Here is a 23,750-nt window from a genome sequence, read left to right as displayed (position 1 = left end):
ACAATTTTTCGCATTCAATAAAAATGAGTTACAAGTAGCAAGTTACATGTTGCAGCGTCTATCAGCCTGTTTGTTTATTCTCGGTGGAGGCAGCGTGTCTGAAAAACTATCACTTTGGAAATTCGAAAATTGTTCTTCAATATACCTTTCACAATTTTAAGCGTAACTATGTTTTCAGCACTTCATTTTTGTTTAAATAAATTATAATATGATAGTTGCGCTTGGCCCCTGCCAGCATTTCAAAGTTCCATTTCATCCTCATCGCTACCACAGACTCGTAAATGATGCTACAACAATCGCCAACTGTGATGGCGGAAGCATATCAAAAAGTACAATATGTACATGAAAGTATTTTGCCATCACTATTCTTAGAAGAGCTTAAAATTGTGAAAGGTATATTGGTGAACAATTTTTTGACTTTCCAAATGGAATTAAGTGATTGTTTTTCAGATATTTTTCCCAACACGCTGCCTCCATCGAGAATAAAAACACTGGCTGAGAGACGCTGCAACATATAACTCAACATCATTCTATTATTAATGCAAAAATTATGTTAAATGTGTTTTGATAGTGGTATAAATGTTATATTTATAAGAATTTATAAATGTTTTGCTTGACCACAATGATTCTTTTACAACTATCTTAAAATTCACTTTTTCTGATTGTTTGAAGGGGCTCTTACTTGCGTCGATCTAAATTTATCTAAAAAGGCACCTAATAATTGCACTCATGCAAAACCTTTTTGTATTAACTTGGCGTGGTACAGCTTCTCAATAGTGACGGTGCTTTTCCAACGAGTTTTGGACGTCGTATACGATTGTTTTCGACGTGGTGGGGATGTCAAATTCAAAAATGTTGGCTGGGGCGTTTCACAAAATATAAAATGGCTTTTGTAACAATAGTGATGGCAAAGTACTTTCATGTATATTTTGTACTTTCTGATACGCTTCCCCCATCACAGTTGGGATTGTTGTAGTGTCACTTACGAGTCTGTGGTAGCGATGAGGATGAAATGGCACATGAAAAAACTGTAGAAAAAGCTTATAAATTTTTCTCGTAGCAACTCAAATTTAAAATGTATGCTGGCTTCAATTCTCTGCTTCTTTGCAATTTTAGCGCGATAATCCCAACTTCAATGCACAAATTGTATACAAAATTAAAAATGCACTTTGTATTGAAGGTTGGCAACTCTGACATCGAACATTCTACTACAAATGACATTCCCACTATTATTGAGTACAATCGTTTTTTGTTTACAAGTTGTCTTATTTGTTTTGTTGTCAAATTCTATCTGACGTTTAACGAGAAAAATCGACGAGCCGCAAAAAAGAAACATTATTTGTGCTTGCTAAAGTGAAATAAAAATAGATTATATTTTTAGAAATATTGGAACGCTTGAAAAGCATGCTCGATAAAGAAAAGCTTAATCTTAACATATTTCAACTATATACAAGTGATTAAAGTAAAGAATTAAATATTTGGAAAATCAAAAACATTGTGTTGTGCTTTACTTTGCAAAAACATAAAACAAGCGAACAAATGTAAGTCATCCATGTGAGTGAACATTTCTATTGTTATTTGTAGAACTCGTACTTATGCATCATCCATAGATTTGGTATTGTCATCAATCAATGGCGTGGATGATGTGCATGATTACGAAATATGAGTGTACATATGTATGTATTTGCACACCACATTCAATTTATACAATAAATTTGTAGGTTGTACTGTTTGTTAATATTTTTTCTGATCTATTTGTTAATTTGGGTGTCAGGTGCGATAAACTTTCCATGAATATGCAGATACATATTGCATTTTTCGTTTGCATTCTTCACACAACCCCTTTCCGCCTTTTTGTATGTATGGGAATTGATGGTATTGTTTATTTTAGTTAATCCACTTAATGTTCATTTAGCAGATTTTGTATTTTTATATCTGTTGGCGTTCATTTGCCTCTATAAGTTTGCTATGTTCGCGATATTACGATATTAGTAATGTTTGAATTAATTTGTTTATCGGATGAGTTTTCCCAGAACAGTAATAATAGCATACCTACAATTCTACATTATGTGATTTAAGGTCACTGTAACTCGTTTGGAATTTGAATATCATGTAATATTTTCTTTTAAATTTATCCAACCTAATAATGTGCCATTCGAATAAATGGCATACCCTAAATAAAAGGTTGCAGATGTTCTTGGAAAGTATGCCACAAAATAAAAACACTTTCCCTTTTAAGGAACAAGGTGAAAGTTTGGTCAGAACGTTAGACCAAATTATCGACTATAGCGCCAGATCAATATTATTGTTTTGATATTTACAGGCTGATATTTCCTAAACTTAGGCCGCAAAAACAAAAATACATAAATAAGTAAGCCTAAAATCGATGAAACCATTAACTGAAACAATCCTTTATTGTACGACTTGAAAAATATCAGCGTGTTTAGCTCAGATTTAGATCTAGCTCTCATATGGCCACAAAATTCAAATTTGTAACCGGATGCTTTCTAAATTGGCACAGAATCACAAATAAAGTAAGAACACGACTCGATCTGGCTGACAGAAGCCGTTTACGAGAATGCGTAGCACGATAGTGATTTTCTTCTAGGGCTGTCACCCGGGATGTTTTATTTTGAATCCCGGGATTTTTCGGGATCGCGAAAAATAATTTCAATTTGTTAAAATTATGATTGTTTATTAAGCATTTGGAGTCTTCACTCAGTGTAAACGGCCCTTAAATTTCATACCCGTCAAATCGAGTTAATAAACATTTATGATACACCTTGAGTAAGAATTTATTATACATGAGGTATACTAAACAGCACAATTTCATCAAAAATAGAAGTAAACGATAAGGTCCTTTGCATAATGAGTTTATATGAAATGGAATTCGTGCCACATAAAAAGCAATAATAAAAGGTCCGTCGAAAATATGACAAGATCGCGTTTATCTGATGGATGCTTGATGCCTTGATATTTTTACTTAAATCGACGTACAATAGGATTATCACAAACATACTAAAATGCCCCTAATCTAACCTAACCCTTAAAATGTTTCGTCGAGTAAGATAGCGTTATGAAATAGCTTCTTATTTATTTTTGTTATAATATATTTGTTTTTATTTTCTTCACAATGTTGAGTTGGACTAATGGCGATTTCGATTGGGAAAAAAGGTGCAACATTCTCGAAATTGATTGCAACATATCAAGGACACTGTCATAGATTTTGGATCCTTTATACCTCACAATATTATAAATTAATAATAACTTTAGAATTACACTATCATTTGGGCGAAATGTCAATTAGGGAAAAAGTAGTGTAACACCAAGGCAACATATTTTTTGCGAATCGAAAACGCCCTAAGTGTTCGATAAGTATGATAACAATTTAAAACTGCTTTTTAATTTACTCTTATGTTCTTTTGTTGTAGTTTTCTTGTTAATAAAATTTATTTAAACTAAATTGGTTTAACGTACAACAATTTTTGGTACTTAAAATATTTAAAGAATCCCGAAAACTTCGGGATCCCGCGATCCCGGTATTCTATATTTTGAAATCGCGAATCCCGGAATTTTTAAAAATCGATCCCGAATGAGACAGCCCTATTTGCTACTACTTCATGTGGGGTGACTATGTTCTGACCGCACTCGTATATTAGATAGGGTCACGGCCCAAAGGAAAAAAAATTGATGCGGTCACCCCCCAGTTTTCTAGCATATTCGAAGACAATTTCAGAACACCAAAACTCTTTTTCCGTGCACCCTACGACCCCCCGAAATACAATTTATTGTGCTGTGTCGTCATTTGAAGTGCGATCGAAAAGAAGCGCATATCGTTGTTCGTGGTTGATCAGGGGCTATATTTTGTGCATTGGTCATTATTGACTCCGACGTCAAAGTTGATTTTTAATTTTTTAAATGTGCATGTGGTTTCGATCGGACATCATGACAACACAGCAAAAACTATTTGGTGGTGTGTACGGTGACCTATTGACTTTTTAACTCTGTAACTTTTTTGTTTACGAATATAAGTAAATACTTCAAAAGCAAAAGTTTCATATTTTGTTAAGATCTTTATAATGGTTATCAGAAACGGGCACGAAGCGAAATAAAAAAATTAAAACTCAAATTTGACGTCGTAGTCAAAAATGACCAATGCACGAAATGTAGCACCTGATCAACCACGAACAACGATATGCGTTTCTTTTCGATCGGACTTCAAATGACGACACAGCACAATAAATTGTATTTCGGTGGGTCGTAGGGAGCACGAAAAAAAAATTTGGTGTTCTGAAATTGTCTTCGAATATGGTACAAAACTGGGGGGTGACCGCATTAACTTTTTTTCGTGACCCTATCTACCTCAACTACGAAATTAATTGATCCAATTATTTTTTTAATTGAAATGTCTTCAATCACAGAAATGATAGTATGAATTAAAAACATTTTGTGATTGATTTTTGTTTCAATTGAAAAATTTTTTGAGTCAAATTATTAATTGAATATTATTTAAAACTCAATTAAGTCTTTAATTGCAAAAATTTTCGTGATTTTTCTGTGTAGAAATTCGATTCTTGCCGAATCGAAGCAGTACCGTCATATTTTACTATTATTATTTATTTAATTTGGTTTGAAAAAATTAATTTCACAGATATTGTAAACAAAATTTTAAAAGTACAAAAGCAACAACAAAAACAGAATAGTATTAACAACTGACTAATCGAATTTAATAATTAGTTCTCGTAAACGTTTTGAAGATTATTCCACATAAATGGGTAACGTGAACGTAATTATAATTGTATCATAAGCTGATGCCTATTGTATAGTTTCTTCGTGACTTCTCTGTTAGATTGATCCATATATGCTCCAAATTTGCACCCAATTATAACACTTAACGTATTCATATTTTCTACTACGCGTCTAATTGGCACTGTGAAATATATTGCTCGTATGTTCATAGACCACGAAATGTATAGACGTCTCATGTCCATACGGAATTATTTTGTTTAGTTTCCGTGCGCTGCCACCGCACTCAATTGCGCAGAAAAGTGACTCAACTCCTTTTTGGAGAACGAGAATCGCCGTAAAAATATTGGTCTTTGGTATGATTTGTTTATGGCTAAATAACAAATGTGCTAATTTCCAAGCTTTTACTGGAAAGCTAAAACTTTCAACTTATAACGGCTCCATGGCTCTGTTTTGTTGACTTTTTGGAGTAAGCGAACGGCTCGAATGGAGCTAATGACACTTTGCAGGCGGAACACTACTCCACTTATTTTATCATGCATTGAACAAAAAATAGTGATAGATATAAATAAAATTCGGCAACTCTACTCGCCTTTTGTTTCCACATATGAAAACTCTGGCAACGCCTTATCTTCCCCTTATTTTCTTTGTTTCGTCCACCGAATAATTGGAGAAGAAATATTTCAGTATGGCAACATCAACAGTTTTTGTGTAGATTTATTTCTCGGTACAACATCCATCATTCCGTCCAGTTGAAAAAATTGATTCTGTGGAAAATCGTATACTCTGATCGATCAATAAAAACCTATATCGAAATGGATATTTTGTAGGTTTTCCAATTCGTTGTTACCAACAAACGAGATTACCAACTTCGTTTGCAAAAGGTACCTGCACAATCAAACAAACCAAGGTGATGGTGGCGATGATGATGGCCAATTTAAGTTTTGTTCTACTGAAGATAAATGACACAGATATCGGTCATTTGCAACAGGAGAAACGGAACGCTGTCGCTCTCAATCTGTTATTGAACAATGAGTCGGAAAATATAGTGCTGCATTTGAAGCGAAAATCTTGTTGGGATGTGGCATGTAAGACAGCAAATGGGGATAGTGGTGAAACGGAGATAAGTAAAAAAATATGCTTCCTTAAGATACAACAAAAGACCGGAAGCGGTACTGTAGCAGGCAGCAATGCAGCTTCCACGGCAGCGGAGCTAATTCTAAGTTTACATTTACCGAATATGCCACCGTTTTCATTTGGGGAAATCGATGGCTTGTCTAAATCTACTCAAACCGATGACATGGCCTACTACGTCCACGAACAGTTACGTAACATCCAAAAGGACACTGAACGTCTCATAGAGGAAGAGCACAATTTGTTCGAGCAAAGTTTAGCCCCCGAAATCGATATAGAAGAAATAACATTGCGAAAAACCCATAGTCACGAACGGCTGGGATTAACAGTGTGTTATAGTAATGGCGAAGAATATGGGGAAGTTGGAGGCGATGGTGGTGGCACTGGCAGTGGCAATGAAATATATGGTGGACCCTCTGGTGTCACCGAGGTATATATAAGTGATATACATGCTGATAGTGTGGCAGGCCGTGATGGTCGCTTACGGCAAGGCGATCAAATATTGCAAATAAACGGAAAAGATATAACCACTAGAGAGGAGACTGAAACGTTGATAGCAGAAAACAATAACGCAGTGACGCTATTGATCAGCCGATATTTGTACGGAGAGGATGATTTCAATGACCCATCCACTAACGAAGACGACGATGAGGTGCTTGTGGTCGAAGATGATGAGGATGATGAGGAGGAAGAATTTTATGATGAAAATAATATGACATACGTAAATTGTGTGACCAATACTGACTGTTGCCTTAACAACGTGGATGATTTTGACAAGGCTATTATGTCGCAAGTAGAACAACAACAGCCCAGAGCGAATGCAGAAGATGCGGTAGCAGGGTCAACAACCTCTGTAACTCTACCCTCCAATCTGCATAAAGAAAAATCATCAAAGTATGATAAAAGGTCGTCTAATACGTCGAAAATTATTAATTCCAATACGACGGCATTAGGTAACACAAACAACGAAAGCGCCAAATCATCTTTACTTTCATCTATAGCAGCGAAACATAATTCTGCCGAGAACAAGACCAGTGATTATTATGAGTCTGAACATATTTATGAAACTATACCCGAAGATCCAGAGTCTGAGCCGTTTTATTGCTCTCCATATGATAGTTCAGTCTATGTTACTGCCATTGCGTCAAGTTCCTCCTCAAGTGTGCAGCACAAGCAACGTGTAGTCCAATGGTTAGGAATCAATTCCTCTCAGGGAGTTTGCAATACAGCCGTTCCGCGTCATTCGCTTCGAAGCAGTAGTGGTTGTGGACGCAGTTTCAAAAATCGCCATAAAACCAACACAGGTGGTGGGGGCACTATGCGCAGCACAATGACTTCCATTACAAACGGTTCAGTTGACGCGATTGGGTCTGCTATGACATTACCTGCTTCTCAAGTCGATGATCAGGACAATTCATCAAGCGCTTATAACACTGGTGGATCGAATAACAGCGTCTCTCCCCATTCATTATTGATGAATTCTCAAAAACGTTCAGATGCATTTCCAACCATAGGAGGAGCATGTGCGTCCATGAACACAGCCTCGTCATCCATAGATGACGTTTTGGGTATGCAACAACTTTTGCTACAGCAAAAAAATGTCGCCCAACAAAAAATACTCTCACCTAAGGACAAAAATAAAATTACAAGTCCTAAGAGTGGCAATAAACTACCAGCGGTTATGGATATTCAAGGTCAAGCGAATATAGCAGTAGGAACCCCTTCTGCCGGCGGAAAGCTAACCATTTTTGGGAACATGGAGCAGAGAAATTTAGTCATGCAACAGTATTTAATGAAACAAACTCTGCCTTTAGATAAAATGATACAACCGCCTTATTATCAACACCAAATAGCGGCGGCTGGAACGACCGAACAAATGCACTGCCCTCAATTTACTGCACCTAATCTAAGTCAATACCACTTTGTCAGTAGCCAAGAGGTAAACAACTTGTCTCTGAATAACAAAATACCAAAGTCTTCCCCAGCTATAGCTGAAACAACCAACAACAATAATGCAAAAACTTGTGCTGAGGAAGAGGCAATGGTGTGGAAGGTGAAGCGGCGACCGGATGGTACGCGCTATATAGTACGGCGACCGGCTAAAAGTCGTGTCGTGAAGGAACGTAATGTACGTCTAAATGTTGAACGACTAAGAGATGATAATACCACGACAGAAGATGATACCATGTCCGAGATTAAGACCGGCCGTTATTGGACCAGAGAAGAGCGTAAGAAACACATCGAAAAGGCCAAGGAGCGAAGACAGCAACAACAGCAACACCAACTACTATACCAGCAGCAGCACCAATTGCAACTCCAACAAAAAGTTACTACGCCTTACGATGAAACGAGTACAGAAATACAAGAACGAGAGCAAATGCGACATGCTAACATTTTAAGCTTCTCTCGGCAGAAATACAGGCAACATTATCAATTACAATTCAATTCGTCGGCCCATAAATCGGCCTTGAACTATCATAATGCAACAGCTGCAACTACAGCCGAAGATGGCAATAACCTTAGTGTTGGTGGGACAGACAACCAGCAAGAAATGTCCGGAAATTTAGCAATGTCAACAGCAACTAGCACATCAGCCTCCCATTTAACTACATCCTCAGACCGCAATAACGTTAACAGCAATATAATATCCGTCACAACAGTATGAACACCCAAAGGCGTGTAATCGTAAATTATAAATTATTCCATAACATATTTTAGCAAAAAAATATTTCTTTATTAATAACAACAATAACAGAAACAATAACTGTAGAGTTAACTCGATTTACCTGCTGCGTAACAAGAACAACAGTATACATAAATCCAATACCACATTTTAAAAAAAATCATCCCAAAGAACATCTATTTACAGATTAAATTTCATATTGTACTGGTTACACAATATGCTTTATTATATAAATCAAGACAAGTAACTCGAAGAATCTTAACAATGAGAATACAACGTGCCAAATTATAGGAGCTAATTTCATCTAAACTCGCCAATAATATCGAATATTGATACAATTTTTTGTTTATGAAAAATGTATATAAAATTAATTCATAAACATTTTGATAGTAATCATAAAATTTTAGTACTAAACTATCCATAGCACGTATGGAAGGAAATGTAAAAGTAGTGGTATCTAAGTAGTTGGATTTTTTATTAGCCTTCATCCCAATAACATTAATTACACCAATCGAAATGAGGTATTACGATAAATCTTAAGTACTATATATACATATGTATACATTACAAGAAATACACAAGCCATCCGAATGAATGAATTCATAAATTAATGGTCTTTCACAGAGGCCACTCTATATGCAGTATTTTTAATGACATCTAATCAATTTGTTCCAAACTAAAGCATATTTTTCTTAGGCACATGCAATGCCAAAGATCTTCCTATTCTATCCTTATCTTCCTTAGAAATGCACATTGTGCTGTTATTAGTTTCCTGAAAGCAATCCTTATAGACTTAAGCAGTGGTTATGTACACACTGGCTCCAAATATTCTCCATTCCTTGAAAAACGTATACAAGATATATTTGTTTCCACTCACTGTAGCAATATTAGAACCCTTTTTTTAAATGTGTATTTCATTATATGTTAAGTAAATAATATTGTATAACGATAACGATTACCAAAAAAAAAAATGTTTAGATACGATGCATTTACTCCAAAATATACTCGTATGTGCGCCCTGTTATGTTATTAAATGTAATTTATATCAGATTAACGCTTCATCAGCTTTTATAAGTTCAAAATGTGATGAATCATGAGTTTTATTTGTTAACACTATCTTCAACCATAAACATTTCTATACATATTTCTGTTGCATAACTACTCATACAACGGTCTTTAATTTCATTTTACAAATTTCTACAATAACTGATCAAAGTCGTATATTAAAATTCTGTAATTTTGTCAAATTTTGGCAAAAATCTTATCGCAAGTCCTGTTAGTTCATGTTCAATATTCAAAAGAAAAAAATGGGATACCGCGATATTAAACAACTTGAAGTTGAAGCAAATATAATAATATATACATTTAGTTATATATTTGTATATTGTTCACAAATGAAACTTTTGATACATTTAACGTAAAAGAAAGCTGCGAATTACTAAAATAAACGTTTGGGCAAAAAAAAAAAAAAAAAAAAAAACAAAAATAGAACTATATATGTTAAAAGAATATTTATTTTTTAATTTTCCTATTCCTATCTATGAAATATCACTTCGTTTGTTATAGTTTTTATTAATGCAAGAAATATTAACAATAAAATAATAATAATAATAATATCGTCGTCTTCTGTTTTCTTATTCGGACTAGTGTAAAGGTAATTTACAAATGAAAGTGTAGTTATTTCACAGTATATATGCAACTAGGAAATTTTCGGTCAATCCGAACATGTCAAATTTTTAAAAATTGTTGTTAACTTTTTATTTCTATAGAAAATTTTGTCAAAACTTTTATACCCTTCACCATAGGCATTAGCGTAGCTAGGCAACATTCCAAGGGGTTGCTATAGCCCCCCTAGCTAAAAATTTATAGACTGAACTAATAGGTTCAATTATTGTGTTATTTCATAAAAATGAATAACAAAATAGACATCGACAATTTAGTTTATAATAAAACAACTAAAAGTAGTTCCACACTTTTCCCAGCAAAAAAATTGGGATTTGTTTTAAAGGCAAAAGGAAAAATCGATCATTTTTGAAAATATTCAAACAAATATAAAAATTATTATAAATTGATGTTTTTTCAAGCTCGAGGTCTTTATAAATAATTCTAACAAAAGGTCGACCAAAAATCAAATAAAAAACGAATAAATAAAAATTATTTATTTGGGAAAATATCACACAATTTTTTAATTTACATTTAAAACACTGAATTCGGATCACACCGTAAGAAGTGATGCAAATTTATTGCAACGGCTGTTGAAACGGTGGACATTCGTTCAATGACGAGTTCCTATTACATTCATCGCTTCTCCGCCAATTTTGCACCACTTCCGGACCCAAAAAGAACATTTTCACTTCTTTTTTGGCGACGCTTTTTTGCAGCATTGTTAAGATATTAATTTATGAAAGAATAATTTCAATACCAATTACTATTTTTTAATTAAGATGACTAAACCAGACTAAACAATATAATAAAGGAGCTTTAGTTATTCAACTAAACCATAAGTTCAATCACAGCTCTATTTCATAAATATCAGACTTCAAACATTGCCATCGGCAACTGCTACCACAACCCAAGTAATTCGATTGTGCATGAAAGTCTTTAGCGGAAGTTTGTGCGGTTGTATACACTTGTTTAATTTTTATAAAAATGTAAAATCGTAAATAGGTTTTCAAATTCTGGGGGGGCTTAATTTTTTCTGGGGGGTCTAAGCCCCCTCCGCAGAGGCCTTCCTACGCTTATGACCATAGGATGGGGGTATAAAAGTAACACATCGAAATATTGCTGTAAAACTCAATAAATACCCCATATATATTCTGGGTGGTGGTGAAATTCTGAGTCGATCTAACCATGTCCGTCCGTCTATTGAAATCACGCTAACTTCCGTACGAAACAAGCTATCGACTTGAAACTTGGCACAAGTAGTTGTTATTGATGTAGGTCGGATGGTATTCCAAATGGGCCATATATGACCACTTTTAAGTATAGCCCCCATATAAACCGACGCTCAGATTTCGCTTGCGGAGCCTCTTGGAGGAGCAAAATTCATCCGATCCGGTTGAAATTTGGTACATGGTGTTAGTATATGGTCTCTAACAACTATGCAAAAATTGGTCCATATCGGTTCATAATTATATATAGCCCCCATATAAACCGATCCCCATATTCCCCCGATCCGGTTGAAATTTGGTACGTGGTGTTAGTATATGGTATCTAGCAACCATGACAAAATTGATCCATACCGGTCTTAATTATATATAACCTCCATTTGAACCGATCCCCAGATTTGACCTCCGGAGCTCTTGGAGGAGCAAAATTCATCCGATCTGGTTGAACTTTGCTACGTGGTGAAATTTGGTACATTGCGCTAGTATATGGCCGCTAACAACCATGCCAAAATTGGTCCATATCGGTCTATAATTATATATATCGCCGATCCTCAAAAATAATCTACCAAAATTTTATTTCTATAGAAAATTTTGTCAAACTGAATTATATACGTACTTAATCGACCTTTTTTGTTTAATATATACACCGTATGGACTAACTTACAATTGAGAAGACGGTGTTAAGAAGTTTTAAGTTACCTTGCCATCGGTAAGTGTTACCGCAACCCAAGTAATTGTGGATGACAGTCTGTAGTAGAAGTTTCTACGCAATCCATGGTGGAGGGTACATAAGATTCAGCCTGGCCGACCTTACGGCCGTATATACTTGTTTTTCTATAGAAAATTTAGTCAAAAATTTTTACTTTAAAAAATTTTGTACAAATTGTATTTGTCAAAAGTTTATTTCTATAGAAAATTTTGTTAAAATTTTACTTTTATAGAACATTTTGTCATAATTTTATTTCTATAGAAAATTTTGTCAACATTTTATTTCTATAGAAAATTTTGTCAAAACTTTATTTCTATAAAAATTTTTGTCAAAATTTTATTTCTATCAAAATTTTTGTCAAAATTTTATTGCTATAGAAAATTTTGTCAAAGTTTTATTTCTATACAAAATTTTGTCAAAATTTTATTTCTATAGAAAATTTTGTTAAAAGTTTATTTCTATAGAAAATTTGCTTAAAATTTTATTTTTATAGAAAATTTTGTCATAATTTTATTTCTATAGAAAATTTTGTCTAAATTTTTTTCTATAGAAAATTTTGTCAAAATTTAATTTCTATAGAAAATTTTGTCAAAATTTTATTTCTATAGAAATTTTGTCAAAATTTTATTTCTATAGAAAATTTTGTTAAAAGTTTATTTCTATAGAAATTTTGTCAAAATTTTATTTCTATAGAAAATTTTGTCACAATTTTATTTCTATAAAAAAATTTTGTCAACATTTTATTTCTCTATAAAATGTCAAAATTTTATTTTTATAGAAAATTTTGTCAAAATTTTATTTCTTTATAAAATGTCAAAATTTTATTTTTATAGAAAATTTTGTCAAAATTTTATTTCTTTAAAAAATTTTGTCAACATTTTATTTCTATAGAAAATTTTGTCAAAATTTTATTTCTATAGATAATTTTGTCAAAATTTTATTTCTATAGATAATTTTGTCAAAATTTTATTTCTATAGAAAATTTTGTCAAAATTTTCTATACAAAATTTTATTTCTATAGAAAATGTTGTCAAAAGTTTATTTCTATAGAAAATTTTGTTAAAATTTTACTTTTATAGACAATTTTGTCATCATTTTATTTCTATAGAAAATTTTGTCAACATTTTATTTCTATAGAAAATTTTGTCAAAATTTTGTTTCTATAAAAATTTTTGTCAAAATTGTATTGCTATAGAAAATTTTGTCAAAGTTTTATTTCTATACAAAATTTTGTCAAAATTTTATTTCTATAGAAAATTTTGTCAAAAGTTTATTTCTATAGAAAATTTTGTTAAAATATTATTTTTATAGAAAATTTTGTTAAAATTTTATTTTTATAGAAAATTTTGGCAACATTTTATTTCTATGGAAAATTTTGTCAAAATTTTATTTCTATAGAAAATTTTGTCAAAATTTTATTTCTATTGAAAATTTTGTCAAAATTTTATTACTATTGAAAATTTTGTCAAAATTTTATTTCTATAGAAAATTTTGTCAAAATTTTATTTCTATGTAAAATGTCAAAATTTTATTTTTATAGAAAATTCTGTCAAAATTTTATTTCTTTAAAAAATTTTGTCAAAATTTTATTTCTCTATAAAATGTCAAAATTTTATTTTTATAGAAAATTTTGTCAACATTTTATTTCTTTAAAAAATTTTGTCAAAATTTTATTTCTATAGAAAATTTTGTCAAAATTTTATTTTTATAGAAAATTTTGTCAAAATTTTATTTCTATAGAAAATTTTGTCTAAATTTTATTTCTATAGAAAATTTTGTCTAAATTTTTTTCTATAGAAAATTTTGTGTAAATTTTATTTCTATAGAAAATTTTGTTAAAATTTTATTTTCACTGAAAATTTTTCTTAAAATTTTATTTCTATAGAAAATTTTGTCAAAATTTTATTTCTATAGAAAATTTTGTCAAAATTTTATTTCTATAGAAAATTTTGTCAAAATTTTATTTCTATAGAAAATTTTGTCAAAATTTTATTTCTATAGATAATTTTGTCAAAATTTTATTTCTATAGAAAATTTTGTCAAAATTTTATTTTTATAGAAAATTTTGTCAAAATTTTATTTCTATAGAAAATTTTGTCTAAATTTTATTTCTATAGAAAATGTTGTCTAAATTTTATTTCTTTAAAAAATTTTGTCTTAAATTTTATTTCTATAGAAAATTTTGTCTAAATTTTATTTCTATAGAAAATTTTTGTTAAAATTTTATTTGTATAGAAAATTTTGTCAAAATTTTATTTCTATAGAAAATTTTGTCAAAATTTTATTTCTATAGAAAAAATTTTCAAAATTTGATTTCTATAGAAGATTTTGTCAAAATTTTATTTCTATAGAAAATTTTGTCTAAATTTTATTTCTATAGAAAATTTTGTCTAAATTTTATTTCTATAGAAAATGTTGTCTGAATTTTATTATTTTTTTTAATTTTGTCAAAATTTTATTTCTATAGAAAATTTTATCAAAATTTTAATTCTATTGAAAATGTATCTCTTAGTTGGAGTGGAATATTTTGCAAAATCTACCAAAACATCAGGAATTCTACCAATCTACCAAACAGTAAAAAATTGACCATTTTTCGTAGAATTCTACCAATAGTGGCAGGCGTGATACCACGACGCAATTCGCGTATCGGTTCAATTCAATTACGGAACAGATTGATTGGGTGTTGCAGTATCACGACTATAAACACCATTCATATTTTCATTCACCTGGCATCAGCTTTGAGTGAACATGCGTTTGTTTCTTTATTTTCCCCTACATTTGAAATGTTACTATAATTGATTGATTGTTCTGAACAAAGTATATTATTCTATACATTTGATGGTATCTTAAATATATATATTTTTCTGTCTCATGGCCATTTCCAGTTAGCTCCGTTATGATTTAATTATCTGTTAGTAAAGAGTGAATTGCAAATATATTCTCTCCTGTTAACTTTCCTGAAAAAATTTTCATTTGTATATAAATTTGTTTCTCTTTTTAAAATGAGGGAAATTTTTAACTAAACGTAAGAATGTATATAAACTCAAATAAAGTTAAACTGCTGAGTTCACAGTTTTTTGTGAGTAATCATGTAATCGTTATTTTCAGGTCCTCTAGCTAAATTAAGTAGACAATTATATGAATGCCAATACGCCTACACTCTAAGAATTTTCAGAAAAATCTGCTGAAACAACACAAAGTCCGCTGATAATAAATAATTACAATAAATCCAATACAAGGAAAATTGCGAAATATTGGAGAAATAAATGTGAAATGAAATCGAAAATATAATGATCTCAAAATTAATGAAAGAATTAAATTTTATTTAAAAAAGATCGAATAAAGAAAACGTTAATAATGACTAATGAATGATTTTCCTTTCGAGCAGGCTTCTTGCTGTTTTACCAAATTTTTCTTTGCCTTATGATAAATTTCTCTGAGTGAATGGTCATAGTCTTCCCTTAGTTCGTATTATCTGTTATTTGTGTTTTAGGTTACTTATACACAATTAATAAACTGTCACTGTTGATTTTATTTTTTTAGATTGGAATGTTGTGCAACACTTATTAGTCACTTAAGATAAACATTGTGCCCAATCAAAACTTTGAATTGATCATAACAAAGAGGAAACATTCTTTTAAATTACACGCTTAAGGAATTTGCCGTAAATATTCTTTGCGTTTTGAATATTTGCAATTAAAATGCAGAGCGTTTCTAATGGCAGCAATGATGCAGTTGGCGGCAGTGGTCCCAGTGGAAGTAATAAGCGTCCTAAAAAAGGAATACTAAAAACTTCAAGCAGTTTTGATCGTACGGGAGCAAGGTAATTAACAATTTTAACACACAACAAATTTCTTAAAGATTCGTATCTTTTCTTATTGTATAAGGAGGGGTTTACAATCATTTCGCTACCTATATGCCCAGCATGGACCATGTCTTGTCTTTTATTATTATTATTTTTTTTTTTTTTAAATTAAAATGCATTGAAAAATTCCATCAAAATTTAGTTCCATTCAAATTGAAAATCTACTAGTTTTTACATACTTGTTATACTTGGGTTGGTGGTAGCGATATGTATCAATATTGTCCAATTTTTATTATGCCTTTCATTTTATTTATTTTTTATTTTTATTTATTATTGTCGATTTCCAAGTTTTTCCATTCATCATGTGTTTATATTTTTAGCTCTCGAAAAAGTGCTAAGTTTGATGAACTTAATGTGCTTCAGACGTTTCATCCAGCTGATAAAGATTATGGCCATATGAAAATCGACGAACCTAAAACACCATATGGCTACAGTGAACCAGACCCAGAACGAGATCAACTTGATGCCGAACTATTGGCTGAGAAGTATGTATTTTTTTAGCAATTAATATTTTCCTAAACCTGGTATAAATAATATATCTTTAAAGGCTACGTATTGCTGCCAACACTCAAACTCCTTCGTTTGACGATGAAGAAGAGTTATCAGATGATGAAGAATTTGAGGAGACTCCCGAAGAAAAAGGTAAAACATTACACGGTATTGAAAAAATTCCTATTATTTTCACATAATATTTATAATTGAATTAAATGCAATTGAGCTTTTTGCTTGTAGAGGAAAGAGCAGATTTAAACTTAGCAAAATTCTCTCATAGCTATAAGTTGCCGGGTATTGTAAATGGAATATATCAGAATATATATAGGTAAAGGGTGATACGGTCAAAATTTGGTCAATATAAACTTGACGTATTTCTTTCAATTTTGCATTAAACCTGAACACCCCTCATTTTGAAGGTGTGTGTGTGTAGAATGTTGCTCCTATTTTGATTTTGGAATTCACTCTTCAGTTGTCAAAATGCTGTCCAAGCAAGAAGAGCAGCGTATCAAAATTTTGCTCGCGCATCGCGAAAGTCCCAGTTACTCGCACGCAAAGCTGGCAAAATCGCTAAAAATTGCCAAATCAACCGTTACAAATGTAATTAAAGTGTTTGGGGAACGTTTGTAGACAGCCAGGAAGTCTGGATCGGGGGGAAATCGAAAACCGGAAGCCGCTGAGACGACAAAGAGAGTTGCCGGTAGTTTCAAGCGAAACCCTAACCTCTCTCTTCGAGATGCCGCAAATAAGCTGGGTGTATCGTCTACAACCGTGCATCGAGCCAAAAAACGAGCCGGACTATCGACTTACAAGAAGATAGTGACTCCAAATCGCGGTGATAAACAAAATACGACGGCCAAAGCGCGATCCCGGAGGCTGTACACGACGATGCTGACGAAGTTTGAATGCGTGGTAATGGACGACGAAACCTACGTCAAATCCGAATACAAGCAGCTTCCGGGACAGGAGTTTTATACGGCAAAAGGAAGGGGAAAGGTAGCAGATATTTTCAAGCACATAAAACTGTCAAAGTTCGCAAAGAAATATCTGGTTTGGCAAGCCATCTGTACCTGTGGCTTGAAAAGCAACATTTTCATAGCTTCCGGGACTGTCAACCAAGAAATTTACGTGAAAGAGTGTTTGAATAAACGTCTGCTGCCTTTCCTGAAGAAACACGGTTGTTCCGTACTGTTTTGGCCGGATATGGCATCTTGCCATTACGGTAAAAAGGCCATGGAGTGGTACGCCGCCAACAACGTGCAGGTGGTTCCCAAGGACAAGAACCCTCCCAACACGCCAGAGCTCCGCCCAATTGAGAAATACTGGGCTATTGTCAAGCGGAACCTAAAGAAGACCAAAAAACTGCTAAGGACGAGCAGCAGTTCAAGGCAAATTGGCTTTCTGCGGCGAAGAAGGTGGACAAGGTGGCTGTACAAAAACTGATGGCAGGTGTCAAGCGTGAGGCCCGGCAATTCGGATTTGGAAAAGCGAAAGCCTAACTGAATATTTTTCCTGAATTTTATACTAATTGAACTTGAAGAAGAAATTTAATTTGATTTTTTAAATAAACGATGTCACCGATTTACACGCGTTTTCCCTTGACCAAAATTTGGCCGTATCACCCTTTATGGTCCTCATATAGACCGATCACCAGATTTGAATTCTTGAGCATCCTGAATGCTGAAATAATTCCCAGATTTGACTTCTATAGTTTTCATTCTAATCGCCAGAAATTCGGTACGCTATATAACTAGCAATCACAGATAAATTCGTCCCTATTGGTCTTCAATTAGAAATGGTCCCAACATGAACAGGTTCCCAAATTTGACTTTATGACCGCTCTGAATGTTCAATATTCTTTCGATCCCCTTGAAATTCTTTACTTGACAGAATTATTAAACCTCTAACAACCATACAAAAGTAAGTTCACATCTGTCCATACAAGGGCGGTTCGGAAACTTCTTAGTCTATCAATGAAAGAGAATAGTTAGTTTTTCAAAAATATTTTTATTTTTCAATATAATCTCCTGAAACTTCAATACACTTAGTCCAACGCTTTTCTAGCAATTCTATCCCTTGATTAAAATATTTTTCCTCAAGGTCTTCAAAATAGTTGTTTACAACTGTAATTGCATCTTCATTTGAGGTAAAACGCTTGCCAGCAAGGAATTTTTTTAGATTAGGGAACAAGTAAAAGTCACTGGGAGCTAAATCAGGAGAATTAGGTGGGTGGTCAAGCAACTCGTACTTTAATTCGTTGATTTTAGCCATTGTTAAAACACTCTTGTGCGTTGTCTTGATTAAAATTATTTTTGTTTTTGTAAGCCAGGTCGTTTTTCTCGAATTTGTACATTTAATTGATCCAAAAGGTTGCAATAGTACTCTGAATTTATTGTTTTACCCTTTTGCAGATAGTCAATCAATAAAATACCTTTGAAGTCGCAAAAAACCGTTGCCATAACCTTACCAGCCGATTGAATTGTTTTTGCCTTCTTTGGGCACTTCCTCTAGCTTCAGTCCATTGTTTGGATTGTTCTTTTGTCTATGGAGTATAGTGGTGGATCCATGTCTCATCAACAGTTATGAAACGAAGCTTAAAATGTTCATTCTTATGCGTTTTTGATCTACTGTTAACAAATACGGCACCCATCTTGCAGAAAGCTTTTTCATCTGTAGTTCTTCATGCAAAATTAAATAGACTCGATCATTTGAGATGCCCATGATATTAGCAATTTCACGCACTTTTATTCGTTGATCATTTAATACCATATCATGCACTTTGGCTACAATTTCTGTTGTTGTTGCTGTTTTTGGATGTCCACTACGTGGCCATCTTCAATGCTTGTACGACCACGTTTAAATTCAGCAACCCAATTTTTTACTGTTGCTTATGAAGTAGCACTTTCACCTAACACATTTACCATATCATTATGAATTTCTTGTCCCGATAATCCATTTAATGACAGCACGCATTTCTAATTTTTCCATTGTAAAAAAAAATTGCGGATGCGTCTTTTTTGAACACCTGTTGCCAGATCGAAACAAAATTTAACATGTGTTCATAACAGAGATGGAAGTTTCCAAAACACTTAACTTTTTTCTGTTTATACCGCGCTTTTTGTGCTAGGCTAAGAAGTTTCCGAACTGCCCTCGTAATTACCCTATGGGAAATGGATCAGCCCCAGTCTGGTACAGGGATATATCAGAATATATATATAGGGATATATTAGAATATATATGTATATAGGTATGGCCCCCATATAGACCGATTATCAGCGTCATTTTAAGTTCATAAGGTTTTGTATCATTAAACAGCATAAAGATTGTGATTGGGAGTCAAATCTGGGGATCTGTTTATATGGGGAATATATACATATATATGCATATATAATTCTGGATCGATATGGACCAAATTCTTGAAATAGAGATGCTGACAGTAATATCTCATACTTTTTTGTTTTCCTTTTATTTTTATATCTTTACTAGCTCGACGTATCGAATTCGAACAACGTAGAAAGGCACATTACAAAGAGTTTGAGGCAGTGAAGTTGGCAAGAAAACTTATTGAAGAAGAAGACGACGATGACGATGATGATGATGAAGAAAATGAAAAAACCCGTGGTGCTAAAGAGTTAGACACAGAATCGTTGGATCAATCTAAAAAAGACTCAAATTCGGCCAGTGATAATCCTGACGCCATAACATCTAAACGTAATGAACGAAAATCTACAGATTCAAGACAAATGGATGTGGATCAAGGTCAGTAGACCTAATACTTTGGTATTCTACAGAAATATAATAATAAGGTGTATAAATCAATCAAATCTACATTTTACGAGCATTAAAAAAATAAAATCTTGCACCAAGTCGTCGATTTAAAAATTGCCCCAATAAAATCGAATATTATAAAATGAAATGTTAATGAATTATTTTAAATTCGAATTCTGTTGTCACATGTTGAAAATAACTTAAACAATTAAATAGAATGTAGATTGATGTATTTTACTAAATAATTTATAATACACCAAACAAACTGTAATGAGCTACCCACATATAAAACTTGATTTCTGCATTTAATTTCGTTTTTTAAATTCACCTTTTCTAACCGCTATCATATTTTTTAACCACCGCAGTAGTTAATCAATATCTTTATTTAACTTCATATTCGAATTAGTTCTGAATTTAAGTGCCACATTGAATATAATTTCATATTACTCATAACAAACAATGGTTTTAAACCAACCTCGGGTTATTTTTTAAATCAATTTTTTAATATTTCTGAAATCGTTATGCTTCCGAGCCCCAAATATTTATACAAATACATTAAAGCGTCTATAACAAGTAACCACTGACATTTTTGAAAACCAAATGAAATAACGAAGGAGTTACCTCCAAGTTGTAAAATATCTCTAAATATTGAAACATTATAAACTCTTATACCGACTGATTTATTTAAACAAAATTAGTTTCGCCAATGTAATGTAATATTTTATGATCTTTGGAAATTTTCAGTTCTAAACTTATAAAATTTTTAAAACCAAAACTGTGAACTTAACACGAGATTTGCATAACTATAAGGTATTAATAAAATAATATTTCAAAATGTATGTGTATGCATTTTACAAATCGATTTTTAATTATAGTCATTTGGAAAAGTTATCGATTTTATATATGTACGATGGGGAGAGGTAAGTTTAAATGCCTACGTTCACCTGAAGAAAAAAGTTAAATATCATAATAAAGGGTGATTCTTTTGAGGTTAGGATTTTCATGCATTAGTATTTGACAGATCACGTGGGATTTCAGACATGGTGTCAAAGAGAAAGATGCTCAGTATGCTTTGACATTTCATCATGAATAGACTTACTAACGAGCAACGCTTGCAAATCATTGAATTTTATTACCAAAATCAGTGTTCGGTTCGAAATGTGTTTATCGACAAATTTTGTTCAGCGATGAGGCTCATTTCTGGTTGAATGGCTACGTAAATAAGCAAAATTGCCGCATTTGGTGTGAAGAGCAACCAGAAGCCGTTCAAGAACTGCCCATGCATCCCGAAAAATGCACTGTTTGGTGTGGTTTGTACGCTGGTGGAATCATTGGACCGTATTTTTTCAAAGATGCTGTTGGACGCAACGTTACGGTGAATGGCGATCGCTATCGTTCGATGCTAACAAACTTTTTGTTGCCAAAAATGGAAGAACTGAACTTGGTTGACATGTGGTTTCAACAAGATGGCGCTACATGCCACACAGCTCGCGATTCTATGGCCATTTTGAGGGAAAACTTCGGAGAACAATTCATCTCAAGAAATGGACCGGTAAGTTGGCCACCAAGATCATGCGATTTGACGCCTTTAGACTATTTTTTGTGGGGCTACGTCAAGTCTAAAGTCTACAGAAATAAGCCAGCAACTATTCCAGCTTTGGAAGACAACATTTCCGAAGAAATTCGGGCTATTCCGGCCGAAATGCTCGAAAAAGTTGCCCAAAATTGGACTTTCCGAATGGACCACCTAAGACGCAGCCGCGGTCAACATTTAAATGAAATTATCTTCAAAAAGTAAATGTCATGGACCAATCTAACGTTTCAAATAAAGAACCGATGAGATTTTGCAAATTTTATGCGTTTTTTTTTTAAAAAAAGTTATCAAGCTCTTAACAAATCACCCTTTATAATCGCGGGAATATACAAAAATTCTGAATGCAATTATATTTCTTTTTTGGAAACAAAAGTGGAGACCATGAAATAAAATCGAAGAGACAGACACGAATGGGCCATATTTACACTTTACATTCGATGCATCTCTTTATTGGTAAGTCAAAGGAGAATTTCTGCTCATACACTGCCTGCATTTCAAAGTTCATCATCCATTTCCATTTCATGGTGGGGATTCTCAGAAGTGCCGTTAAATTCCAAAAATGTTGGCAGGGTTATGAAATAATCAAAATTATACATGAAAACCAGTGAGTAAAGTAGAAAGTCGGACGGGGCCGACTATATCATACCCTAAACCACCCCTACTGAATTAGTAAACATAAGCATTTGTGGGGTATCATTGGTATAGGTTTTGGAGTATCATTGGTATAGGTTTTGGAGAACATAAAGGGGGGTACATGTCTATGGGTGTCTTGTCACAATCTGAGCTGAAATGTCTACTATTAGAAGCTATAGTTTATTTTGCACCAAAAGAGTTAGTGTGCCACTAATATTGGGTCCATTAGTAAACAAGTGAGTAAAGTAGAAAGTCGGGCGGGCCGACTATATCATACCCTAAACCACCGCTACTGAATTAGTAAACATAAGCATTTGTGGGGTATCATTGGTATAGGTTTTGGAGAACATAAAGGGTGGTACATGCTTATGGGTGTCTTGTCACAATCTGAGCAGAAATGTCTAATATTACGAGCTATGGTTTATTTTGCACGAAAAGAGTTAGTATGCCTCTAATATTGAGTCCATTATTAAAAAAGAGGAAATCGGTCAATTAGTTGTGGGTAATAAATCCAAATTTCTGCAAATAGGGCAATAGATTTATGTAAGAGCTACATGAAAGTCTAAATACGATCAGCTAGTACATCAAAATTTGAAATTTGAATAACATAGGTTAATAAATAAGAGTATTATGGCCAAATATGACAAAATCAAGCGATGCATATATATGGGACCTATATCTAAATCTGAACCAATTTGTATAATATTTTGCAGGTATGATTGATACCACAGGAGGTCACTTTGTGTAAAATTTGAGTACGATCAGTTAATAAATGAGGCCCCTATGGTCAAAAATAAGGTTATTAGGGGCATTTTTTTCAAAATCGGGCGATACATATATATGGGAAATATATCTAAATTTGAACCGATGAAATTTTGCACATACAGGTAGTGCTATAGAAGATTACATTTAGCCAACCTTGGTTACGATCGGTTTTACGGCCAAATTTGGCAAAATCGGGCGATACATATATATGGGAGCTATATTTAAATCTGAACCGATTTCAATGAAATTGCGCACATACAGTTAGAGGTATAGAATATTATATTTAGCCAACTTTGAGTACTATCGGTTGATAAATAAGGGTTTTACGGCCAAATTTGGCAAAATCGGCCGATACATATATATGGGAGCTATATCTAAATCTATACCGATTTCGATTATTTTTGGCACATATTGTCAGTATCATAAAAGATTAGAGTAAGCCAAGTTTGAGTAAGATCGCTTAATTAATAAGG

The 23,750-nt window shown here is 32.9% G+C and overlaps 2 protein-coding genes across 2 annotated transcripts; both read left to right on the top strand.

Moving 5' to 3' along the window:
• The first annotated feature begins 1,298 nt into the window (after positions 1–1,298).
• On the top strand, positions 1,299–20,433 carry I-2 (protein phosphatase inhibitor-2). Its single transcript, XM_075308216.1, has 5 exons — positions 1,299–1,541; positions 15,704–15,983; positions 16,346–16,510; positions 16,573–16,667; positions 20,004–20,433. The coding sequence occupies exons 2-5, from the start codon at positions 15,862–15,864 to the stop codon at positions 20,282–20,284; spliced, it is 663 nt and encodes a 220-aa protein (XP_075164331.1). The 5' UTR covers positions 1,299–1,541; positions 15,704–15,861; the 3' UTR covers positions 20,285–20,433.
• Slip1 (SLo interacting protein 1) lies at positions 5,525–8,711 on the top strand. Its single transcript, XM_075308215.1, has one exon. It carries the CDS (start codon positions 5,660–5,662, stop codon positions 8,543–8,545), a length of 2,886 nt encoding a protein of 961 aa, XP_075164330.1. The 5' UTR covers positions 5,525–5,659; the 3' UTR covers positions 8,546–8,711.
• Positions 20,434–23,750: the final 3,317 nt, after the last annotated feature.

The sequence above is a fragment of the Haematobia irritans genome, chromosome 4 (genome assembly GCF_050003625.1).
Source record: "Haematobia irritans isolate KBUSLIRL chromosome 4, ASM5000362v1, whole genome shotgun sequence".
In the NCBI taxonomy this organism is placed as follows: Eukaryota; Metazoa; Arthropoda; class Insecta; order Diptera; family Muscidae; genus Haematobia; species Haematobia irritans.
Note: the sequence above shows the minus strand (reverse complement) of the source record. Positions and strands in the feature narration are given on the sequence as shown.